The sequence below is a fragment of the Poromitra crassiceps genome (genome assembly GCF_964638095.1).
Source record: "Poromitra crassiceps genome assembly, contig: HAP1_SCAFFOLD_2257, whole genome shotgun sequence".
Classification (NCBI taxonomy): Eukaryota; Metazoa; Chordata; class Actinopteri; order Beryciformes; family Melamphaidae; genus Poromitra; species Poromitra crassiceps.
In genome coordinates, this window is record NW_028150168.1 from 1 (window position 1) to 12,207 (window position 12,207).

Genomic DNA, 12,207 nt, shown 5'->3' on the forward strand with positions numbered 1-12,207 from the left:
GTTTTACCTTCAGGTAGGGAAGACAAGAAGTCCGGATGGCGTCCACGGTCAAGTCAGAGCGAGCAAAGCCCACAAAGTGCGTCTGCTCGGGGAGGAGGCCGTCTCTGTACAGCCACCTGGTAGAGAGGAGAACAGAAGAGCAGGGGAGAGAGCAGAGAAACACATGGCTGATTATACACAACATCACAAGCACCGGTCCAGTTTAGGAGCTCTCCTCAGCCGGTGGCTATGCTATGCTATTGCTAATGATGGAAAAGCCTTTCAGTGGGGCTGGAGGTTCACTCACCACAGAGTTGGGTAGATTTTCTTCTTAGCCAGATCCCCCTACAGGTGTAAACAGAGATACAGGATTCAGATTTAGCCCATAAAAATATAGACTAGCCGGTACACACAATCATTACACAATTGTCGATGCCATGTTGTGGAGTTACTGCAATCTGCCAGGGTGGTCATTATTATTCCAGCACACAGGGGTCAGTAAAGAGTCTCAAGATGCTACAGCGCTGTGACAACAGGTACAGGTAAGTAGGCTGCTTTGGCTTATTTAAGAATTGCACAACGCCAGTAATCCCACTGGGAGGAAGTGGCAACCACAAAAGAGACAGTCTGGAGAGACAGGACGCTATATCATAGCGCGCGCTACAATACTCCTGAAAAACCTGTTGCTTACTAGTACGTATGACTGAAGAAGAACAAATGTAACTGAATCGCCCTCGTCATGGTCTAGTTAGTAGACAACGGGCCTGTACTGTATACACGCTTTTTACTCAATTGTCAGTCCTGTCAGTCGTGTGACTGTCCCATTGTTTTAGCAAACACTGCAACAGGAAGTGAGCGGAGTGGGGTTCAATTTCGAACGTTTATGTTGTTGAATTGAAACAGTCTATACTAGATAAATACAATCGCCAATACTTGCTAATGGCCTGATACGCCACGGTCTGCTACAGTAAAGCAGCGTCATGAGTCATGACATGGTAGGAAAGGAGATCAGGGATGGCCGATGGCAAACAACAATACAAGGATGAACTGTGAACTTGACAAGGACAAAAGCTAATGAATACAAAGAGACTGCCAAATCAAAAGGATTCCCATAATACAGTTCAAAAACCACTTCCTGTTTGCCTAGATCCCTCCTAATGCATTTCTCATGTGTATCCTAATGTAACTATATTCTCTTAACAAAGCTATAAAAAAATACTACAAGTTGGGAATTGCTCAACTCTTAGAACAAGAAATTGACCCGAATTGAGAAGAAATCGATCTCTTTGTCCAACATAATGCGGTAAAAAAAATAAAGTGTTGATGGATAATCATTGCATTTTGTTTAAGATAATATGATAATAGTCATACTGCTGCTATGCACCCAAATGTGCCAATCAACAAAAGGTATTCATTGGCACATTGGGGCTGGAAGTTGGCCAATCATTCAAAGCGATGTGGTGTAAGATGCTGATTGATTACACACAACCTTAGCTGTCGTTTCCTCATCGCTCCGTGTCTCTCTGCTGGGTCACATGTGTTGCCTTTTAAATCACTATTCTATTCTTATTATTATAATAATGTATTTAACGCTTTTGTTTTATTGTCTTTCATCATGCGTTTGTTTAATTGCTCCGTTACTACTCCTTATTTGTCTTGACCCGGTCTCCCTCACAAAAGAGATTCTGAATCTCGAGTGGACGTCCTGGTTAAATAAAAGGTAAAAGAAAAAAGAAAAAGGTAACTAACTCAAATACACCCCTCCTGTCATGAAAGTGAACTGACATATTGAAAAAAATTGTCCTACAGTGCCCCGCCTACTTGTGACTTTGAGCTGGTGGATGTGGTGTGACTGTGTGTACTCACATGGTAATGAATGCATGATAGGGCTATTTGACAAACTGTTAGCCTACAGTAGAGCCGGTAAAACAACTGCAGCACCGCGGCGCACACAGTGTTCAGTTTGATAACACAGCTCATATTTGTGCATTGGACAACTAAATCCATGAAACAAGCCAGAACACAGAGTTAGCCTGTGCATAGCCGCCAGGCCCTTCCCCCCCCCAACACCAACCTGCCTCTATATTGAATTGAATAGAAAACGCTGACAGTCAGTGACACAGCGAAATTCAGCGATAGTCCCACTCTCTCTCCACCCAAGAGCAACCAGTGCAAGAGAACTGACGAGGAGATACTAAGCCAATGACTTGGCCTAGCTAGACAGGCAAGCAAACTTTTAAACTTTTAAAACAGAGCATGATGTTCCATGACAGTCTTTGAAATTGCTTATAAGAGAAGAGTTCTTTTGCAGAATTATTTAGCAGAAATATTGTTTGATCATATCAGTGAAAGCAAAGCTGTCTAACGGCAACATTTTGAGTATGAGGTGATGACGACCCTCCCACTCTCCTGGCTCTGTCTTGCAGGAGCAGGAGCCTGGTACGGTGGTTGGGGGGGTCTTTGGGGTCAGCCTAACGACCTCAACCACCAGGCTCCTGCAAGACAGGGCCAGGAAAGTGGGCGGGTCATCATCACACAGGTGAATTCGACCAAATAAATGCATGCAATTTGGGTATTATCAGTTATTTGTTCTCTGTTGTTGGAGAGAAGTCTTTTCATTTTCAATAATGGACAATGCTTAGAAAGCAAAAAGGTACAGCTGATGTAAAATCCACTAATCTAGACTAATGACTGCATTTCTCCATTGAACAAGGGTCATTTAGGAAAGGTCTAACTATGCCTTGCTAGCTGGTAGCAAAGCAGAAGGCAGAGAAGGAAATGCGAAAGAATGAAGAAGGAAATAATCGACCTAAAATGTTTCACAATGGCAGGACTGAGGTGAGTTCCTGGTCCAGATGCCAACACTGTATGAGGACATGCTATGCTGTGCAAGAGTGACATCACTCACAGCATTCTTGTCAGTTTGAGATGGTGCCACTCAAAGAACTGAACCCAATACAGAACGATCAGTCAACACAGGTCAACAAGCCCTGTATGCAACACAGCTGGGTAAGCAAAGAGGAACCTTGACATGTTCTGTCTCAACGCCAGCGGGCTTTAGAAAGCGGCTTATTTGCAGAAGCTCCGTGAAATCAGTTTCCACATCAGATTATGGCAATTTGGCAATTATGGCACCGTTTCTGGAGATTTCATCACAGCAACCATGTCCCCACAAATCCTTCCCTAAGTTGACTACACTGCCAATAAATTAATGAGAATAGGATAAAGTCTAAGTTTATGTACAGTACACTTGACAGTTGTATTATTTTGTATTATTTTGTACATCAAGTTTGCTCTCGATCCCCCCCCGGTTCTCACCGATGCTCCCATGATGATGAAGATGTGAGCGTCGGACTGGTGGAACTCATCATCCTCCTCCAGCTCCTTCCTCAGCTCCCCGAACACCTCGGAGCGAGAGAGGGGGATGGGGGTTTTCTTGCTCATTTTCTCTGGAGGAGAGCAGAGAGTAGAAAATCAAGTCAAAACAAATTCAATGCAATGTTCTTTTGTGTTAAGCCATCCATCAATATAGTCCATGGTGACATTACGCACAATACACAGAGACTGTAGCCTAGCCTACCTTACAAAAACTTTGGCTGTCCACTGAAGCTGGACCTGTCTAACAGGGTAATTTTGCATAGCAGAAATATGAAACATGCTACACTGGTAAGCAAACTGGCCAACATTCGCTGGTAGAGGTAATGTCTTCAACCCGATCTCATGGGAGAGCGTATGTAATGACACGCGGGTGTTTTCTCGTGGAAAAGATGCCGTTTCCGCGTGCAGTTCAGCATCAAACATCAGGCAGTCTGTTTTGGGAGAAACCTATATTGCAACAATTGTAAGGCCTACTTCCCTGTGAGTTCAGCTGGAGGAACCAACAAGCAGCAAGCCAAATCAGTTAGTAATTATCATAATTGTGTTTTCAGGGAAATAACATCAATTTTACAATTTGCATTCCTCATTTTCGCCATTAAATGAGCCTGTGCAGTTATGTTTGTGGCACCAGGCTTTCTGGAGCACTAACAGGCTCGCATGCAATCCTCTGATGAGGTATATTTACAATATAAACAAACATCAGTAACCTATATGCAAAAGGAAAACTCATCTCTCACATTCACAAGTTGTTTGTAAAAGATTAACGCTCTGTCTCTCTCTCTGGGTCAGATGTGCAGACAGCTCCAACAAGGGGGAAAGCAACAATCCAAACATGTCTCACTCTACACGTGTATTTCTGTCAGCTGGCCCTCATACACACACACTCACTCACTCACTCTCACTACGCTTCCAGTCCCAGAAATAGCCTGGCACACACACTGCACAACAACTATAATGATATTAGTCAAAGCCTCGCCTCAATCCCGTATTTAGACGGCTAAACCTGACTGCGCCCAGGGTGATAAAGCTGGGTACATTTTCTTGCCAACACATCAAAATAATGCGGGCTGACATTTTGTTTCTCATGAATTATTGTTGTTTTTGTTTTTTAGCTAGTTAGGTTAGCTAGTTTTCCGGGATGAAAGAGCTCAGATTATGCTGGTAAACTCAGTAATTTGCACTCTGTAGGGGCATTTGGTCACTGGCTATTAGGGCTGCACGATATTGGAAAAAACTGACATTGCGATATTCCCCGCCCATGCGATATATATTGCGATATGAAAAAATACAGATTTTCACCAGATTAGCTCTATTTGAAAGAAAATAATATTTCTAGAATGATTGGGATGATTTTGTAGAGGAGTCCATCTGATTTTGGAGGGGAAATTAGGTATTTTAATGTTTCTCAACCACTGGGCTGTGACCTACTGGTAGGCCTCAGAGCGTCATCTATCAGGGTGCATACACATTTTGACCAATGGATTTCCATGACTTACATACATGAAAAAGTGAGTTATGACATTCTACTTTAAAATGTCACTAGCCTATACTTCACTTAGTGTAATGCAGCCTTTAAAACCAGGGAAAGACAACATGTATGCTGTATCACCATATTACCATCCAACATCTAAGACCATGTAGTCTCAAATCACAATACAATATGGATATAAATTTGATATATTGCCCACCCCTAATATTGAGTGCCAGAATCTACCTCCCAATGATGCTATTTGCAGAAAAACATTAGATTTAATTGATTATAATCACTGCTTTCAACTTCTTTCGTTCTTCTAACGTTTCAATAAATCAACAATGAAACACCGCTGGTTACTTCACACACTTGGTCTGACCCCCCTCCAGAAACTACCAAGTGGTACGCTCCGCATTTGGGGAGTTCCGGTTTTTGAGCGCACGCAGGGCAGTACAGAGACGAGGATTCACATGCAGCCGACCGGTGACAAACAATTCATTCGTGAAAAGTAATAAATATATATTTAATTGCCCAGCTATGTCTATTGTCTTTTTATTTTCACCGACATGTTTTGTGTAAATGAGTCGCTATGTATGATTACCTCTACCGTAACGTTACTGCTATCATCTGATGCATCATCAGACTGAGGGGGAGAGAGAGCTGCGGTGATACACGGACAACTTCTCAGTCACTTTAGCCTTCGTGTCATAAGTTGCGGTCTTGCTTTTTGGTGTTTCAAGAGTAAATATCTCCACTCCACGGACATGTTGAGTTACAGCAGCCAGTATACTAGTGCGCTGCAAGCTGTGGACAAGTCCGCCTCGCAATCACATCGTTTACAGACAGGCTACTGTCAGCAACGCAACATAAGCAAAAACAATTCAATTTTGCTCTCTGTGCATGTTTGTTGTGTTGAAGCTAAGCATTAAATGAGTGAGTACAGTAGCGGGGCATCTCTCTCCTTTGAGAGAGCCTGCATTTCACTCAGTAGGCTACCCCTAAAGTGAGAGTTTATCAAGCAACATGACGAGTTAATTTGCTTTTGACATCGCACGTCCTGCGATGTGACTATCGCGCATGCGCACATCGCAATGTCGATGTGTAAACGATATATCGTGCAGCCCTACTGGCTATAATACTAAAAGCGCCCTGTCATCAAGGGCTCAGCTCCCCATGCTGCTGTTATGATGACAACATGACTTGCGCTTGACAAGCGGTGAAGCAGCACATCCATATTATCCCTGCTAGCCAGCTAGCGTACAACAATTTACAACTTAGCTAGGACAACAGTCAGCATGCACGAAACGGCGAAATAGCCACAGCAAATACACAGAGCTACTTACAAGTCCGTTTACGAGGCGATAGTACTGTAGTGGAATCTGGCGACTAACCTGACCAAAACCGACGGGCTAAAAACTCTGAAATAGCCACTGCCTGCAGCTCGGGCAGAGCCAGTGCCGCGCCTACTTCCCTGTTCAAATGACAAAGCAGAACAGAGTGATTTTATTGGTTTAGAAACTCACCAGCGCTCGCTCGAGTGCCCATCATCACTCTCGCCCCCAACGACGTCATGCCATGGGAGAGGCTACAAAGGCAAGGGAGCGCGTGCGTGGGCGTGGCCCCACCCATTCACACAAATACACACATCAATTCCACCCCTGATAATACACGCACACACACACACACGCACGCACGCACGCAGGCACACAAACACACGCACACACGCACGCACGCACACACACACACACACACACACACACACACACACACACACACACACACACACACACACACACACACACACACACACACACACACACACACACACACACACACACACACACACACACACACACACACACACACACACACACACACACACACACACACGCCCCTATTTCTAAAGAGACTGCACAGGTGAGAACAGTGAAGTGCATCAAAATTGCGAGTATGCGGAAACCAGTTGCCTGCGTAGGAAACCAGCCATTTTTTTCTTGTTCTTTTTACATTTAAATTCCAGCATTGTTCTTGAAATATTGCCAGTCTTCAGAGTCTTTCAGTTTTTGTAGCATTTTTAATATCAAGGATCCAAAACATTAGTGCAAATGTGCAAATATGTCAACAAACACTTATTCATAAACATGAGGACAGCTCTGTGTGTGTGTGTGTGTGTGTGTGTGTGTGTGTGTGTGTGTGTGTGTGTGTGTGTGTGTGTGCAGTCGTGCCTCAGACGAACACCCAGTGCTGCCTGTGATTGCTGGAGTCACAGGGACTCATCATCACTATATCGCCCAGTACTGCCAAACACTGGCCTGACGATGGGTTCTTCACACGGGAGCCCTGTGAACAACACAAAACAAGCCAATGAAATCTATATAGTGTGCTTTAGAGCAGTGGTTCTCAACGTGGCGTCCGGGGACCACCAGGGGTCCTTAAAGGGGGTTCCAGGGGTCCCCAGCAAGGATTATTTAATAGAGAGGCAAAGTGAACGCCTACTTCCTGCTTCAGCACTGTACCAGAGATTTTTATCCGCCATTTATTTTCTCATAGACATTTTGTAAAATGTGTATAAAAATAGTTTTACTTCATCAAACACCAAACAGTTCAGCTATATTTAGAATCGGGAGAGACCATAGAACATTTCACTCGGACCAAAACTTAAAAAACTACATCAAAAAAATATTTTCTTTAAATCCGCGATTTCTTTACATTTTGGTCCGAGTGAAATGTTATGTGGTCTCTCCTGTTTCTAAATACATCTGAACCGTTTGATTTGAACAAGTAAAACTAGTTTTATAAGCATTTTACGAAATGTCTATGGGAAGATAAATGGCGGATGAAAATCTCTGGTACAGTGCTGAAGCAGGAAGTAGGCGTTCACTTTGCCTCTCTATTGACAAGAAGCACAACTAGTAGAGAATGTAGAATTACTATAGCATCACTGTTTCTATCTAATATCAGTGACAGAGAGACAGCATCTCATCAAATGGGGGTCTAAACAGTCTAAATGTGGACTAAATTAGAGGTCCCGATATAGAAACATGTCGAGTCAGAGCGTTCAAACTTGTGCAACACGTGAGAAACTGGAACAAACAATAGGGAAGTAGAACAAGAATGAGGAACAGCACATCTTTGAATGGCTTTTCTTGTTGTTGTTGACCTGTTTAATTAACGAACTGGTAAGAGACCAATGTGGTCATACCAGTTGCCCAACTTACAGTTTAGGAAATACTCACCGGCATGAGGTGCCACACTTGCTGAGGAGGCGCCGCTGCAGTGTGTTTCCCTTTAGAGCGACACAGTTCAACAGACGCCAGAATAGCGTTTGCATGCAAACACAACTGTGCGTGGACGTTGTGCCGCAGCTCTTTCTGGGACGTGTACTCGAAATACTACAAGTCACAAAAAGACAAAATATGTTTAGATTCAATAAAAAATAATCCACAATCTCATTGCTATCGCACAATAAATGTTGAAACTGCTTCCTCTGTTGGTCTAAGCTACAACGTGGTTTTATTAGACTTAATAGAGGTTAGTACCTGTGCTCCACCCATGTAGTGACAAGTGTGCATTTTCACTGGCTCCCCTCCCTTTTTACCCTTCTCCACATCCAGGCACTTTTTTGAACCCGGGTTCATCAACTGAAAAAAAGAAAGAAAAAAAGTGATTTCTTAAGTATGATGTATTATCCTATGAAAGATGCCTGAATGTGAATCAAATTAAAAGCAAGATTACCGCTCCAAACATGGCGGGTCTGGGCTCAGGCACATAGGCCTCTGGGTAAACGTTGTCCAGGTACCAACTGAAGTTTTTACAATGTAGCCTCTCCTTGAGTTGAAGACGTTCAGAAATATCCCCAAATGTATTCTGAGAAGAAAACGACAAAAGAAAGGGGCATGTGTGGGAGTGGCTCACACGTCAACTGCTGCGAGATGACTATGCTTATCCCCGCTTGTACAAATACCTCCTTGGCAATGATAGCGGCCCTTTGGTTCATACGATAGTAGATCCCTTTGTACTGGTCCATCCAGACCTCGGCCAGGCGCACCAGGTTGCGGGTGATCACGTTTTTGCCCTTCGGGTAGGTGTGCGGGCTCTGCGAGCGGAAAACGTGTCCCACGACAGAACAAGGGATAATCTCCAGCTGACCCCCGCATTGCCAAACCTGCAGAGCACACACAACAGAACGAGTCAGTGCTCGTTCATTTCTCAAGACTAATTTCTCTTGCGATCCAAGCTTTGGAATATAGAGCCTAGTCCAGCAGAAAATAAAACCAAGCGAAGCAGCAGGTTAAGAATGAACCAAGGAATGCTGTTTGTCTGCAACCAACAAAAAGGAAATGTTATTTCCTTATAGACTGCACTCACCCTGAGGGACATTTCCAAATTTTCACCTCCCCAGAACTCCATCTGGTCGTCATAAGTCCCAATGTGCTCAAAGTAAGATTTGGATATGGAGAAGAGGCCACCAGCAAAGGCAGGAGTTCTACAGAAGCAAATCAGTGAATAATCAGTGAATAACTGCTCTAGTGTGTGTGTGTGTGTGTGTGTGCGTGTGTGTGTGTGTGTGTGTGTGTGTGTGTGTGTGTGTGTACCTGACTGTGGTACCTGATAGGATATGTCTCGTTCCTCCTTCGCTTCTTCTCCTTTTCTGGGATGGCCTCCCATCCAAAAGTGAGGGTCCAGTCAAACTTTCCACGGCTACGAGGGGGTTTAGCAGTGGGCTTACTGAACTTGAAGTTGTGTTGGTCAATCGTGGCGATTTTCGGACTCACCACAGCGGTAGGCTGCTCCGCTATCCGAGCCAGAAGAGGCTCCAGCCATCCATGGAAGCACTCACCTAACCAGGGATGCAGAGAGTCGATGAATTTTGATTTTGCATTTGATCCGAGCTGATATACCGTATATGTGTATAACTAGAAATCCGCGTGCGCAAATTTCTATGGCAGAGACTCTGGAGAGGATGTGCCATGGGCGCACTTGTGCACCGCGGAGCGGAACCCGCGGAACCGGGACACCTTACAACATTAATAATACTAATAATATACTACTACTACTACTAGTCATAATAATCATCATCATCATCATCATCATCCAGCATGAAGATGATGGAAAGCATTGCATACAGTGGGAGTCCAGGAAGGTGAGGGTCTCTCCTCGTGCAGCCTGGGCCCCCAGCAGTCTGGCTGTGATCAAGCCCTTCCTCTCCCTCTGGCGTAACACGCGCACTATCTTCAGCTGCTGCACATACTCATCCAGACCGCTCTTCAGGTGATCTAGGAAGAGAAGTCAACAAGAACATCAATAGCAAATAAGAGAAAAGCGTAGAGAAAAGCGACAAAAATTGTGAAATCTGTCAAGTTATGAAAGTAATTATTGAAGTTATGTCGCTGTGCCACTGTGGAAGTGGATGACAATAGCTTTAAAGTAACAACTGTGCTCCATTGTGCAAATATGCATATCAGACATCCATGCAAATACAGACCAAGTCCAAACTTGAAGGCTATAAGTGCTTTGCATTATTGTGGAAGAAAATTCACCATAGTGTTAACAGCTGAACTGGGGTCACCTCGGGTTATGTAAGGTTGCATGGCCACCTCACTGTATCCCCTGTGTGCTATAACCTCCTCTGCCAGAGGTCTGGTTGTTGTCAGAGTGGCTCCTGGATGTCTCCCAGATGCCTACGGAAGCTCTAACTTCAGAGATAACGTGTGTTGCTTTAACTCTATTTTGGCGACCTGTTCTAAATGTCAGCACATTCTGGACGTCCTTGGGAGATATAAAAAGGACTAGTTCTTCTCTCTTTCAAGAACAACACCTGCAGCAACACTGTGGAGAAGAAGGGCTGGTATGCGCACCATCTGTGCTGGCATCGTCCACCAGGAGGATCTCGATCAGCAGGGCGGCAGGAGCCGTGTGCAAGACGCTGTAGACCGTCCTCAGCAGAGCGGACCAGGCTTCGTTATGGAACACGATGATCACGCTGGTGGTGGGGAGACCCGGGCAGCGCCGAAACCTCTGCTCCACGCAACTGCCAGAGCCAAAAACCAGGAGATGGGTATCAGATGTTAGAACAAATACAGAGTTCTCTTCCTCACAATCACACTTTTTTACCACGAGGTAAACTGAGCTTATACTCACTCTGGGTGCCGTGTGTCATTGCCCAGGCTACGGTGCAGGGAGATGCGGTCGCTGGCAAACTGGTTGAATTGGTTCTTCATCACCCCGTCTCGTTTCTCGTGGAGTTCCGCAGATGTCATGGTGCCACGCGAGCGAAAGGGTTCACCGTTTGCGCCCGGAGCCCGGGGGTTTTGGGGAGACCTCTCCAGATGGGGCGCGAGCTCCTCTTTGCTGTAGAAGCCTGCAGGCGGACAGCGGGCATCTGTGGAGACGGTCCGAGAGGGTGAGGGACCGGTCGGGAGGGCACCGAGCCGGACACCTGTCACGGGATGCTGTTGTTGGTCTGCCAAATCCCTGATCTGCGGGAATGTCGTGCTCTCCATGTTGTATTGCATCACGAGCCATAGAACCACAACGCTCGCTAGAAAGGCCAGCTTGACATGAAGTCGGCATGGGGAAAAGCGCATGGCTCCAGAGTGCAGGAAGCCCTAAAATGAAGAGAACATGGCTGATTTATATAGGTAATATAAAATAGAACACTGCCCTTTGCCCTGAATATCATAGTGGAGTATTCAGTAAAGGATCTTCATATGAGTCATAGGTCATATGGCTGTGAGTTCAGTTATGACTTTAGCCCAATGACTATAGTGTTCCTATAGAGACAGTCATGTGTTTATGTTTATGTTTAGACTTTATGTTTGTGCGTATTGTAGAACTGGTTTTGACTAGTTTGAAGCATGCATGTACATTATGCTATATTATTAATTTCTTAGAAAAGGATGAACAAAGCAACTATACAGTACATAGCCTACTGAAGTGTATAAAGAAACTGACATGTCTACCCTTTGGCAGAGGATATCCTGTAGCCCACACACTGTGTGTGTGTGTGTGTGTGTGTGTGTGTGTGTGTGTGTGTGTGTGTGTGTGCGCGCGCGCGCGCGCGCGCGCGTGTGTGTGTGTGTGTGTTGTGTGTGCGTGTGTGTGTGTTGTGTGTGCGTGTGTGTGTGTGTGTGTGTGTGTGTGTGTGTCTGCTTAAGGTTTTCTCTCCAGACATGTCTGAGATTCATTTCCCCCTTCATTGCTCCAAGTCCAGCTGTAGCCTACTGAATAGAAAAGATACCAACACCTCACAACACAAAGATCTGGGCTACAATTCTATTCACTTATTGGACACCGTTAATCAGCCAAAAACAAATAATCCATATAGCTATATACATTTTTACACCATTCCACAGTTGCCGCCCATCAGTGATCCACTC

The 12,207-nt window shown here is 44.8% G+C and overlaps 1 protein-coding gene and 1 pseudogene across 2 annotated transcripts; both read right to left on the reverse strand.

Moving 5' to 3' along the window:
- Positions 1 to 7: 7 nt before the first annotated feature.
- Positions 8 to 6,308, reverse strand: LOC310772195 (glucose-6-phosphate 1-dehydrogenase pseudogene; annotated as a pseudogene). The gene is made up of 4 exons: positions 6,172 to 6,308; positions 3,298 to 3,428; positions 287 to 324; positions 8 to 116 (listed from the first exon to the last, which is right to left on the reverse strand). The product of its transcript is annotated as a glucose-6-phosphate 1-dehydrogenase pseudogene (transcript).
- A 695-nt stretch (positions 6,309 to 7,003) lies between these two features.
- Positions 7,004 to 11,331, reverse strand: LOC310772196 (polypeptide N-acetylgalactosaminyltransferase 6-like; the record flags this gene model as incomplete). Its single annotated transcript, XM_083664628.1, has 10 exons — positions 7,004 to 7,168; positions 8,065 to 8,220; positions 8,368 to 8,469; positions 8,564 to 8,695; positions 8,793 to 8,993; positions 9,197 to 9,314; positions 9,437 to 9,668; positions 9,955 to 10,104; positions 10,687 to 10,859; positions 10,970 to 11,331. 10 exons carry the CDS (start codon positions 11,329 to 11,331, stop codon positions 7,055 to 7,057), a joined length of 1,740 nt encoding a protein of 579 aa, XP_083520754.1. The 3' UTR covers positions 7,004 to 7,054.
- Positions 11,332 to 12,207: the final 876 nt, after the last annotated feature.